Genomic DNA, 12,718 nt, shown 5'->3' on the forward strand with positions numbered 1-12,718 from the left:
TCTGCTTTTGATGTTCATATTCCGCGTAGACGTATTTGAAACCCTGTGTCCATTGTTGTATTTTTTGTTTTGTTTTTGAATTTAATATCTAAAATTGCATTTTCTTTTAGATTTCGTGAGATGTTGAGAGATTTACATTCTTTAATAGTCGTTTTGTATGCCGTGACCTTCAAGCGGATGTTCATTAAATGTAGTTCTACTTTAGTTTGACTAGCTCAAGATTTTCATAGTGTTGATATATACAGAATTTTAGTCCAGAAACTAAGTATTGGCATGGCTTTCATGTGACACATTGAAAAGTTTTCATCGGGATTTCTGGAAAAAGTTATAGAATGTTGAATTTCGTGATTTAACAAGGAAACAGATGGCCAATGAATTAGTGGAGTCGGTCCGCGAAAAATGTAGTTACTTCCCTTCGATACTAACAGGAATCATACTCGTTTGGGAATCACGGATTTGTTGTCTGTGAAAAGTCATTCTGTTCAGCATGTTTGTATATATACAGCCCCTTTACCATAGAAAAAAAAACAATTACAACAGAATTTGGTGCGTCGAGAAGTAAACCACATTATTAATAAATATTAAATTTCTAGATCAGTATTTTCGCGGTACCGGTATATTGCACAGCCTTATAACTCATATTCGTATATTTAAGAGTGACTCAGTCTTATACACTGTTATGTAGAATCATCATCATCATCATCGTTTGGTGCTCCAGCATCTGCATAGGGTATTATTATTTCATAAATCACATCTGAAGAGACAAAATGCGTTTTAATTGTAATCATCTGATAACTCTCCTCGATCTTTTTCCAATGTAGAGTCGTTATCATACAGCTTTCTTCAAATCATGGTCACCAATGTCTTAACTATTTCATGTTAAAGAAAAACAATCATATGCGTATTTAGCGAAGCGAGTTTAGCTTCCAAAGGTGAAATCCGTGTTCTCCGATGAGGGGAGCAAAGCGGACGGGTCGTGAGGGCAAAGTCCATAGAAATCTTAGCGATTTAGGTGTTTGAAATAGCCCTCGTTGTTGCCTCTAGCAGATGAAGTAAAATACATCAATACAGCAACAGAGACGCATTATAAATGCGATGCAACACACTGGCTCGGAAATACACAAAGGCAGAATGCTTCAGCACCAGTTCTCACAAACGTTGACCACAAACTACTTTTTGAATTAGGAAATTTCGATTCAATCTATTTCTGCTCACTAATCAAAAATTTGAAACTACCAGATTGTACATATGTCTATACACTGACAAAACATGTTCAATATTTTTCAATATTTCAATTGACTCGTGAGACAAACTGTTATTTTACCGAACACCTCTACTTTCGATTGATATAAGTATTAGCTGTCCAAAATCGAATATATATATGAATAAATGAAAATGAGGTCGCCCGTCTTTACCCACTTCTTCCCAACCCATCCAAACCGAGTAAGGGTTTACCTGTGTGATATAAAAGTTTCTCATACCGATCAAGTGGTTCGTGTGGTTTATATTTATCATTTTTTCCACCATTGACCTCAAAATATAGTGGATACTCATTCTTAGGTTGTACTATTATTCTGCAGCCGTCGGGAGACAACTGTACATGGTCAATCTGATACATAGGATTTAAAACCATACGATCGCGATATTTGCTTGGTCTATTGATAGAGCTCATTTCAGATGTGATGATAGTCTAAGATTATATAAAAACGAATAGGCAGAAGTGAGGCTTGCCTCAATATCCATCTCATATTCCAAAAAGTTCGTGTATATTATATAAAATAAACTTACTTCAAAGTCCATGCAATACGATGCCAAGCAATCGTAAGTTTCTTTGTCCCAAACCCGAATGGCATTTTCAGTTTGTTCATCATTTGCATATGTGATGAAGAAAATACTTTTTTTGTTGACACTCATTTGTATGGTATGACCAAATAGCCGTTTCAATAAAGTACCTATAATGAGAATTATATAATTATACTATATGCCTCTTTCCTTCTGCCATGTTGCAGAGAGCTAGCAGAACGCAGTAGGCTTGCTTTCTGTTGTCACACCTTTATATGGATAAAGACAAGTATTTGGATATTTACCGGTTTCAAAATTAAATACTCGAACAAGTTCATGGTAGTGTAATGACAGTAATGTAGTTTTATCTAACAGTTTCGTTTCAATTATATCATGTAGAAAGAGGCCTTTATAATGATTAATGTATTCCTCGTCACATAGAATCTGGTGAACCTTTTCTGCAAAAGAAAATAGAGTGAACATACTTTAAAGTGATACTACGTCTTAGAATTAACATAAAATTGAAGAATTTTAAACTTGGCGAATAAGAGCCAGTAGATATACCTGGTGTCATAAATAACATAACAGGATGCTTATATAATCCAATAAATCCAAAAATCTTAGTAATTATCCATATTAACTATTGAAAAACGCTTAATATCAAGATTAAGCGTTTTTCAATAATTACTTAGTTTTATGAATTTTACAGATTTTACAGGGATTCTGTTGTAACTTTATGACACCAGGTAAGTTCACTGATGAATATATACTTATATTGACCATTTCGAGAACTTAAATTTTATGTTCAATCTAAGACGTAGTATCACTTTAAAAGAGAATCGAATCGCTCAGAGGGGGTTACAAAATGATTAACATATGAGAGGGGGACTAACTTACTCTCTTTCGGTGTGCTAATGCTTCAAGGATAAGAAAGAAAACGATAAATAGGTTAAAATGTGTTAGGCCCTATTGCACAATTACTACTTATAACCCATGAAATTTACAGAAGCAAACTTTAGATATCATATTATATAAGCTTTAATAACGTTGTGAGTTTGATCAGGGTAACAACTTACGGCTTTCGATATTCCACACAACCGGTAGTTTTATATACTTTTAACAGTTTCCTTGATAGAGTCTTGTGATACATATTGTAACAGTATATAATATTTGTCATCATCAGTTAATATGCTGTCAAATCAGTATGAAGTATCATTCTCCACACCTTCAGGTATATATTGGCACTGAATTTATACAATACTTGTTTCTTTTCCATATCAAATAACAAGACTTCATCACTGTGTTTGATTCTACAAGATATTCTTGTGCCAGTTTCATTCATCTGAAATAATTAAAGTTTACTAGATAAGATAGCACTTCTGTCACAAGAACACAGGGGTACAGGTAGTGGGAAAAGTTTGAACCCTTGAGTGAATGCGTATTTCATTTCTCAGAAATTTCAAAATATGAATTTTATTCGTTTTTGCCCAAAAGACAATTGTACAATTGTGTCAATCATAATCGAATGATTGATACAGCAAACATTTCTTTGTTAACACTAGAAAATAGTATCCATGTATTCGACCATCATTTTGAAGTATAGATCTTACTTCATATTCGACTGGGATTTTTAACATCTTTCTTTACCTAGATTTGGGGTGCCAGATTCGACCTGTAACGCTGATGCTGCTTCTTCAAATAACTCATCTGTTTAAAATTGGTGGTCAGTTAGTTTTCAATTGCTAAGATTTTTGCAGTTGGATAATTGTTATTGAACTGATGGGGGTGACAAGAATTGGTAAAAATCAGTTTCGGACTACCCAACAGTAAAAGGGATTAATTATTTACCTCTTTTAGAAGGGAATACTTGAATACCTTTTCCCGCCTTCCAGGGTAAAAGTCCTTCAAATGATTTTTCTATTTGTAATGTTTTGGCATTATATACAATGACACTTTCACTATTAGCAATAAGATGACGAGTTCCTTCTAAATTGTGGATACAGAGAAAGTCACATATGAACTGAAACGATTTACAAAAGTTATTGAGACTGAAAGCAAACGAACTTTTGATTCTTTTCATTGAAATGGGATGGCGCTCAGCAATACTGTCTTATTCCCTTTCTCTGTTTAGAAAACATCGTATAAAGAAGTTCTAAAGATACTGTAGTTTTGGAAATTCGAAAATTTCGCACTGTTTGTACTAATTTTAACCAAACGTCAAACTTCAATTCGATTTCCAGGAAAATTGGTAATTATCAATTATGATTAAAAAAAAAACAAAAGCAGAAATAGCCGAAAAGTCTCCTGTCACAGTTTGGAGGTCAACAATTTTTTGGCATGTCTGATAATAAATTCCATACCAATCAAAGTAAGGCTTTCGGAACTGTACTAGCAAATTTGAGCTTGGGGGCGTGGTCATTTAATTACTGCCAGAAATAGTATGGTGGTTTTAATGAAAATGTTAAAAATTCACTGTTTATCCAGAAAAGATATTTCTATATTGGTAAAGACTATCAAACATGGACAGTCTATTTCGATTTATGATGTACGCAATATAGATACAGAGGACGTAAAACAGCTTGGAAGCTGGCAGATATGTGTCAAACACAAATACTATTCCCTTTGTCAGAGAGGTTTTGAGTAATGTGGACAGTCAATATAAAATCTTGTAAAATACATACATGTAGCAGCTAGTTCGCCGGTTTTAAATCCAGATCACATATATCATCAGTATGAATTGCTAGACAGTAGAGTAGTGAACCTCCTGGTTGAACTAGTATAGATTTATTTGGTAAGAGTTAGTGGAAAGGAGTATTCTTACAATCTTATAACAATTTCTCGAGACCCTGGAAAATATAATTCTGTATTTTAATACTGTAGGAATTTGTTCTGTCTGAATCTCAATACTCGCTGTAAATATTGCCTTTATGGGTGTGTTTCATGAGTTATCCTTCTGGTCAAATGGTAATGTATACCCGGTCAAAGATTGTCAATGTGTATCTGACTTATTCTTATATCTGCCAAATAAATACCAAGCTTTACCTCCTGTAGATTTCCCTGTCCTATTACAACCTGCTTGACACAAGCCAATAATTACCTGAGTAGGTAGAAGTCTTCCCAGCAACTGATGAAAGTTCTTGAGGATTATATTGAAGCGCTTTTTGTGATAGTTGAAGGGCATCGCAAATAGAACAAATATCTGTATCATCTTCATATTTCTGTTTGGCTACAACAAAACCATTTAGTAAAAGCCTGAAAAGTTCAGATAGAGATTTCAAATAGCTTTAAAGGCAAGTTTTGTATCAGCAATCAATAACCAATCTGGCTTAATTAGTGGATTCGTTTCACAATTCAAGAACCATTTCATAAAATATAATTAGGTCTACATTAATGTGACATGTTCAACCTTTCATGTATACCTTAATCCAGACCCTTTCAACTTAAGAAGAATAAAATCCAAATTACACAGGCATTCTGATTTCAGCAGTTCTTTTTGGTCAGCTTGTAATCCATCCACCCTATTCCATGGCCATCTAAATGAGGAAGCTATCAAATGCCACAGAGGCACGATTCTGTGAGTGTAACAATATATCTTCATCACAATTATCCACAATATGTGTATTATCTAACGTGTTTTTAAACTCTTCTGCTAGATCTTCCAACTTCTGGAATACCAGCTTGTACAATGATTAGAAGAGGGTAAATTCCCCAAAGCTGCTGATAACACTTATTCTATGATCCAGAATAGAATCTGCACCTGCTTGTAATGCGTATACAGGCTTTCATCCGGACATCCTCATTACTATATTAATCAATGTGCAAAAAAACTATAAAGTCTACCTTACCAATCCACTTTTAACAGGATCCTGATTATAAACAGTTCTTATTTGGTTAATAACACTCAGAAGCAGACTTCCAATGTTGGAACTATCGGGAGTAGTTCCTAAAAATCTGGAATTCAAATGATAAAAATGTAAGTATGGATAGCTGGGCTAGGATACACATACGAGGCAATAGAGTAACGTTGTAACGGCGTTCATCGTGAGCCAAATAAAGATCAACCCAAAGACATAAGACGCCTTTTAAGATTGACGAAACTTCATCGGGTAAAATGTTTTGGAATATAACTACAGACGCTGAAACACCATAACCCTCTGACGTTTTTGGTTACCAACAATGTCCCATACATTGCATAGAGTGACCTGCCGAATTGAAATGAACTGACACTGGTGTAAGACGATGGTTCTGGATATCACTTCGTTGACCGTTCATTCAGACTCGATGAACGGTCATCGAAGTGATATCCAGAACCATCGTCCTTTTACAAAGCATTCCACGAAGAAAGAGCTCTTAGAACAAAATACTTTAGTCACTCTTAAAATGTGTCTTCTTACATATTTTATTATACAACATAGAGTGATACGACATTACTTTCAAACCTACCTAAAGACTTTTAGTAGTATTAGTATTGTATTTCGGTGAACTTCAGTACTCCAGGCATTTTTCACCGCCATTGCCATGATAGACGTTTTACCTGAACCAGACTCTCCATGAACTATCAATGGTTCATTCTGAGAGTCATTCATATATCCCTGTATCATCTTAAAATGGAGAAATTTCACTTAATAGAATCAAGGTTATAAACCCAAAGGCGCAAAGTCTTAATGAAATAGTCGATAAACTGTATTAATCATTGTATACAGCTTACAATCTGAACTGTCCTCAGCACAATGCCATTTATCTGTGTTTAGATGAGTTTCATAGCTGGATCTTTAAAGATGTTTAAGATAAACTGTGTGGGGTGTCCCATGTATCTTATATACAGACTCATTTATCATATGTACACTGTTTAACCGAACATTTTCGTGTTGAAGATGCGCTATTTCATTTTACACATCACATTTAATTTTGTTTGGCATGATCATATCTTTCTTATATTCTTTACGGTTCCACCATACTTGATGTACCCAAATGTAAATACTGAAAATTGTACACTTCCCCATAGAGTATAGTAATTGAACTGGTTGTATTCTCATGATGAAGGAACACTTGTATATAATACGCAGTTTTCCTCATGCCAAGAAAACGTACAATTTGTAAAGTCAACTTACATGAAATGTATCTTCTTGTCCATGAAAAGCTTTTACATTTCTCTTGACAGAATATAATATGTTGAAATACTTCCTGATACAATGGTGTATTGATGGAATTCATTTTCTTTTGATTTATTGCTCCCAATACAGACTTCTTTATAGTTTTCTCAAAATCATCACCAAGCTTTTTTATGTATAATTTGTGAGCTTTATCAGAATCGGGATCAATTCCTTGAATGATACCATTAATCATGATAAACAATTTTTAGTATATTCTGACTTGCCTGTTTGTTTCCCACCTAAGCTGGGTGACTCAGACTGCAGAATATTTTCTACAAGAGAGGTATGCAGAGGATTCACTGGTTGATAGCCCTGCTGTCAAGGTTCGGTCCGATGTCGAGTATCGTTTCTTTCCATAATGTTGCGAATTTTTCAAAACTACAGGGAAATTCTATGATATTCTGGTCTTCAAAACTTGAATTTTGTTTAACCTTAATTCAAATGGCACCACATATACAAAACCAACTTTTATTGGTCCAATGTATTGGGTAGGTCATAATATGGTTTGCTGGTAATTTGGATCTGAGTTTTTCCTCACTTAATTTGTTCGGGGGTTGGTAAGATTCTTTGATATATTCCTCTGTACCGATACATTCTGAAAAAAAGAAAATTGATAACAGTCCATGATTGGCATGATTTCTAACTCTGATTGCAAAAATTGAAATAGTTTTGAGTTGTAATCTGTTCGTTACTTGTTAATTTCATTGTCATTTATCTCTTGGGCCGAATTTGGAAACGTAATGTTTGAGATATTTCGATACTATGACTGTTTTCCTCTTTAATTTGAGTGTAGGACTTCAAATTTCACTTTTGAGGAATAGCTTATGAACATGCATTGTGTTAAGTAGCAGTGGCGGTTATACCCACCCCCTCCAAAGGCCCAGGATTAAAAAAAGTGGTAGAAATATGCGGGTTTTTTTTTCATAGTAAAAATGTTATAATATTGTAAGAATAATCTTTAAAATGTGTTTTGTGGTTTAAAATAGTCAGTGAATCGTTACTCTGTCTGAATATGTTCTGTGGGTTCATATAGTTAGTGAAGTGTATTCAATCTTCCTGGATAAATTTAAAAGCTGGTGGGAATAGATTTTCTGTTACTAAAATCTTGAGTATTTTAAGTTTTAACAATGCTGTGTCTTTAAAAGTAATTAAATGTTATATGATTCTTGGTGTTTAAAACTGTGGACTAGCAGCATGTGGTGGTCATACACTTGTACATGATTAGTTGTTAATGACACTATTACAGATCAAATGTTTCTCGTAGTGAGCAATTTCTCCTGTTTGTGTGTAGGACTGTGTAAATATACTGCTGGTAAAGATGCGAATAATTCTAGTCGCTGCTGGACAATCTAATGATACATTACCACGGAGTATCTCTTCAGTATAATTATTAAGATTAAATTTGGACGGATTGTTGTCTCTCTTCACAATATTCTCTACTGGTATTACATCACCATCTTTAGAAGGCTGGTCGCTACTGAAATGGAAACACCAACATCCCTGCCACCTATTTGTACTGCCACTGCTGACAGATGCCAGTGACGGATTGACATGAGTAATCATTTCCTCGACTTCTAAAGTCACAATATTTTACCTAAGCCTTCAAAGTCGCAAGTCCCTCATTTAGTGTCAGAGAAGGTTCTCTCGGGAAAATTTTCAAAACATTGAATTGATTTGGTGCTTTCTGACGCATATTTAGGTGCAAATACCTATAAAAAGTCATATCTTTAATTTGCTAAAAAAAAAAGTGGGGGTACAATTGGGAGAGTGAACCATTTTTTTTAGACGGGCAAATACCCCCCTGAACCCCCACTGACGTCATGTAAAACATCCGACGCTAACCCCAAACATGTGTTGACTATTTGACTTACAAGTCAGAGCTAAAATAATAATCCATGCACGAGATTCGTATCTGTCCGACAATCTTTCACTATATTGACGGTTGTGTCATCTGCATAACAAGATATAAAGGGTATGCGGGCAACTAGCCCTGCTCTACCCTATTATTACTGATCGTCGCTGAGATACTACTAGAGAGGGAGCTTTAATGTAATCACACCAAAGCTACATTTGCCTAAGTATAAAATGCTATATATGGCTACTAATAATAAACAATACAATAATAAACTGCTTACCTAACAATCGTTTTTTCCACGCCCACATCCTCCACGCGTGGAATTTGAGGAACGTGAGCCCATCCTGTTGTGCTGTGATGTTATTGAAAGCTCCTGTTTGAATTTCCGATATATGGCTTGATGTCAATGATATGATATTTTATAACGGTTGCTATTTAGAGGCTCTGAGATCTATACAGTCAATCATATTAATAGATATCAATAGTTACCGATTCAAACTGACTACTGTATATGCGTGTAAAGATGGATCACTTTAGTTATCGACGAGAAAGTAGGCCAACCTCACGATTCACTAGCATGACTCCCTTCATCAGTATAAAGTCGGGCGTCCACCTGAGAGTTTTATAGCACGAGTTCGCTCTCCGAGGGTATTTTGCAAGAAAATGTTGGACAGTTGCAACAAACTCTTGATAAAACTGCTGAGAGCGATTTCTCTCAAGTGGAAGGGGGTCTCCTATAAAATGCCAGGCATCCGAACGTAGCTGTCTACAAACTGTCCAATACAGTTTTCTGTTTGAGAGTGCTCTCAAAGAATAGAACAGTGTTCTTTCTACGAGAACTGTCAAGTTTTTATTAATATATTTCACAACACCTGAAGTCTGAAATATGTCGAAACGTACGGAATGGACGCGTGAAGAGATTGAGCGCCTGATCACATAATATGAAACTCGTCCTGTGCTTTGGGATGTTCAATCGACTGAGTTTCGAGACAGGCAGAAAAAGGACGATGCATGGAAGAACTGGCCGAATCGATACAAAAAGACATTGTGCACTCTTTTTCTCTGTTTCGTCTTTCCATCGATTATAATTATAGCCGAAGCAATTCGGTTTTTTTTTTACAACAACATTTTCCAATCGGAAGATGTCGTGCAACTCAAATTTAGAATGTAAACAAATAGCAAACTCCGACCTTGACCTTAGTCACATTGCATTGTAAAGTGAATGTTTAATCTTTTCGTTTTGTCTGCTACTATCCATTTGCATAAATTATAGCTACGACATTGTATGGGAGCCGCGGTGAGTTAGACGCTTGCTCGCTAACCTGAAGATACCGGGTTCCATCGGGGCATAGGTCGACATAATACCTTCGAATTTTTCAACCCGATTTCCCCCTCTCAGTGATGTAGGTAAGAGGGGCTGATAGGGAAAAAGCGTCTAGTCGTTCGGATGAGAATGTAAACCGATGCCCCGTGTGCTTCAGGCTGTGCACGTTAAAGATCCCTCGACAGTTGGAAATCGAAAAGAGCAGGCTAATGCCTCTGTCTCGCAAAATTTCCCTCATTGCACCCTGCATGGCGTCGCCCGTCTTCATTATCCCACAAGGTGCAGAAAAGTAGGACGAGAAACTCCATTCATTTCATTTGTACGAACGTACCTACAATTTATGCAAAATGTGGATCACGTGATTCAGGCCCAGGTGCGCGCATGGAAAATCCGTCATTTCTGCTTTGAACCTTTCAAAATGTTGAAAAAAAATATGAGTCGGGGAAAAAAAGCAATGAATAACCGGGCTAAATGAGCTCTTATATTACGTTTGAGACTTTGCCAGTCGACTGATTTCCCGGTCGACTGATATGTATATCTCAATTGCTTCGCCAGAGGTTATACTTTCCACAAGACACACACTTCAGGTCATGCATTTGAGATTTTGCCGCTTGACTGATATGCCGGTCAAAATCTAAGATACAGCACGTACCTAGCCCACCTGCTACCCTGATTCCATGTGCATATGTAATATTTACACAAAATGTAGTGTAAATAAATTTCTAGATTTCAAGTTTGCAGAAAACACTATAAGCCTAAAGATTGCAGACTAGCTGAACTCTTAAATCTAAAAGATTGAATACAAGTTGAACTCTATAAGCTTAAAAATCGATAAATGATATGGAACAAAAATTCTGATCTGGTGAAAATTTGGCGAAACAAACGGAAAATAATTTGAGAAAGTTTAAAGTTAGAAATGTAGTCCCAACCACGTTAAAAGACTTTTATTTTATTAGATGGAATGGATGTGAGGATTCAACCGGAATAACAACAACCCAAAAGTATATATTGAATCACTCGGGATATTGAGTTTTAAGAGCAATGGTGTTGGTAAAATACATACCATTAAGACGAACTGTTTTTATTGGTCATATGATTTTACATGAAGCAGAACTCACAAATTGTATTAAACAAAATATATATTACATCTTTTTTATATTCACAAGGGCTGTGTGGAATAACTGCATGTCGGATCAATGGTGGCACATTGATATATCACTTTCTAATCATATTTGTTTGAAGAAAAAAAAGTTAAATTTCTTTATATGAATTTTAAAAATTGTTCTACAGACAATACATACATTCGCACCATATATATACATATATAAAAACAGAACGATAAACTAAAACTAAGTTTTGCATTATAAAACAAGCCTATCTTCAGACGGAATTCTTCAGATAATTTATAATTTTTTTTGTGGCCAAGATTTTTAATAATAATAATAATAATAATAATAATAAGTTTATCAAATGTGTAGTAAAGATGACTAACCGTTTCAAAACTAAGTGTAAAATGTCCTAAAATCGTCAATATTTTACATTATAAACCAAGACTAACATTAGATTAACTACTTAGTTATTCTAAAGTAATGTAGCATAATGCTATATAAGTATATCAAATAAGGGAATTCTTCAGTCGATCCCAAAACAAATGAATATGTTCTATATCATCATACCAAGTTATATAAGTAGTTGTCTTTAATAAAGCATGAAGTGAATTGCTCATATTTTCACTGTCTATATCTTCTAATAAAACAACACTTAAAGGTTCTATAGCTCGATTTAAAACATGTTTCTGAGCTAAAGTCATTTCAAATTGACACCATTCACTTTGAACAAAATTATTACTTAATATAATTAAAACACGACGACTATTTTCAATCGATTCTACAATATTATCTATAATCAATCTACCAGCCTTGAAATCTCTTTCATGTATACAGAGTTTCATACCCTCATATCCCTCTAACTGTGGTACCAGATCATCCAAGACCCAATCGTCCGCAGCAGAGTATGAAACAAACACGTCATAGAGGTACTGTCGTTCCGCCATATTGTTTAAGAGTTTAGGTTGATGTCGCCAGATGTAAATCTGATATTTGATAAACCATCTATATTTATAAACAATTGATACTAAGATAAATACAAGAAGTATAACACAACAAACTCCAGTTATTGACGTATATAAAGGACTGTCTTTTATACAAATTTGTTTAGTCATATTTACACAGTTATATCCACGTGGATAAAATCTAAATTTAGTATGATCTCGATTCATCCACTCAATCAACCAAACATTGTCACAAATACACTCTATTGGATTATATTGAAGAGATATTGTTTTTAATTGTGATCTAAATTTCGCAGGAAACATCTCTTTTGATATTTTTCTTAATGAATTCTTACCGAGATGTAAAGAAGTTAAATTTATGTTTCCATCCCAAAATCTGTCTTTCAATGTTGTTATCCCGTTCCCATACAGACTGAGATACCTGAGTCTGGTAAAATTTTGAATCGATTTTGGTATTTCGTTTAACCAGTTTTTTGAGAGATCTAGATATTCCAAAGAGCTCAATTCTGATAAGATTTGGTCCAATTTATTAA

General features: G+C 34.8%; 2 protein-coding genes across 2 annotated transcripts; both read right to left on the reverse strand.

The window, feature by feature from the left end:
- Positions 1–677: 677 nt before the first annotated feature.
- Positions 678–6,383, reverse strand: LOTGIDRAFT_154722 (hypothetical protein; the record flags this gene model as incomplete). The annotated part of the gene is made up of 9 exons (XM_009063918.1): positions 678–754; positions 1,456–1,531; positions 1,789–1,952; positions 2,052–2,240; positions 3,631–3,830; positions 4,604–4,628; positions 4,880–5,034; positions 5,623–5,733; positions 6,226–6,383. 9 exons carry the CDS (start codon positions 6,381–6,383, stop codon positions 678–680), a joined length of 1,155 nt encoding a protein of 384 aa, XP_009062166.1.
- A 5,346-nt stretch (positions 6,384–11,729) lies between these two features.
- LOTGIDRAFT_107371 (hypothetical protein) lies at positions 11,730–12,167 on the reverse strand (the record flags this gene model as incomplete). The annotated part of the gene is made up of 1 exon (XM_009063919.1): positions 11,730–12,167. One exon carries the CDS (start codon positions 12,165–12,167, stop codon positions 11,730–11,732), a length of 438 nt encoding a protein of 145 aa, XP_009062167.1.
- Positions 12,168–12,718: the final 551 nt, after the last annotated feature.

The sequence above is a fragment of the Lottia gigantea genome (genome assembly GCF_000327385.1).
Source record: "Lottia gigantea unplaced genomic scaffold LOTGIsca_6, whole genome shotgun sequence".
Taxonomy (NCBI): domain Eukaryota; kingdom Metazoa; phylum Mollusca; class Gastropoda; family Lottiidae; genus Lottia; species Lottia gigantea.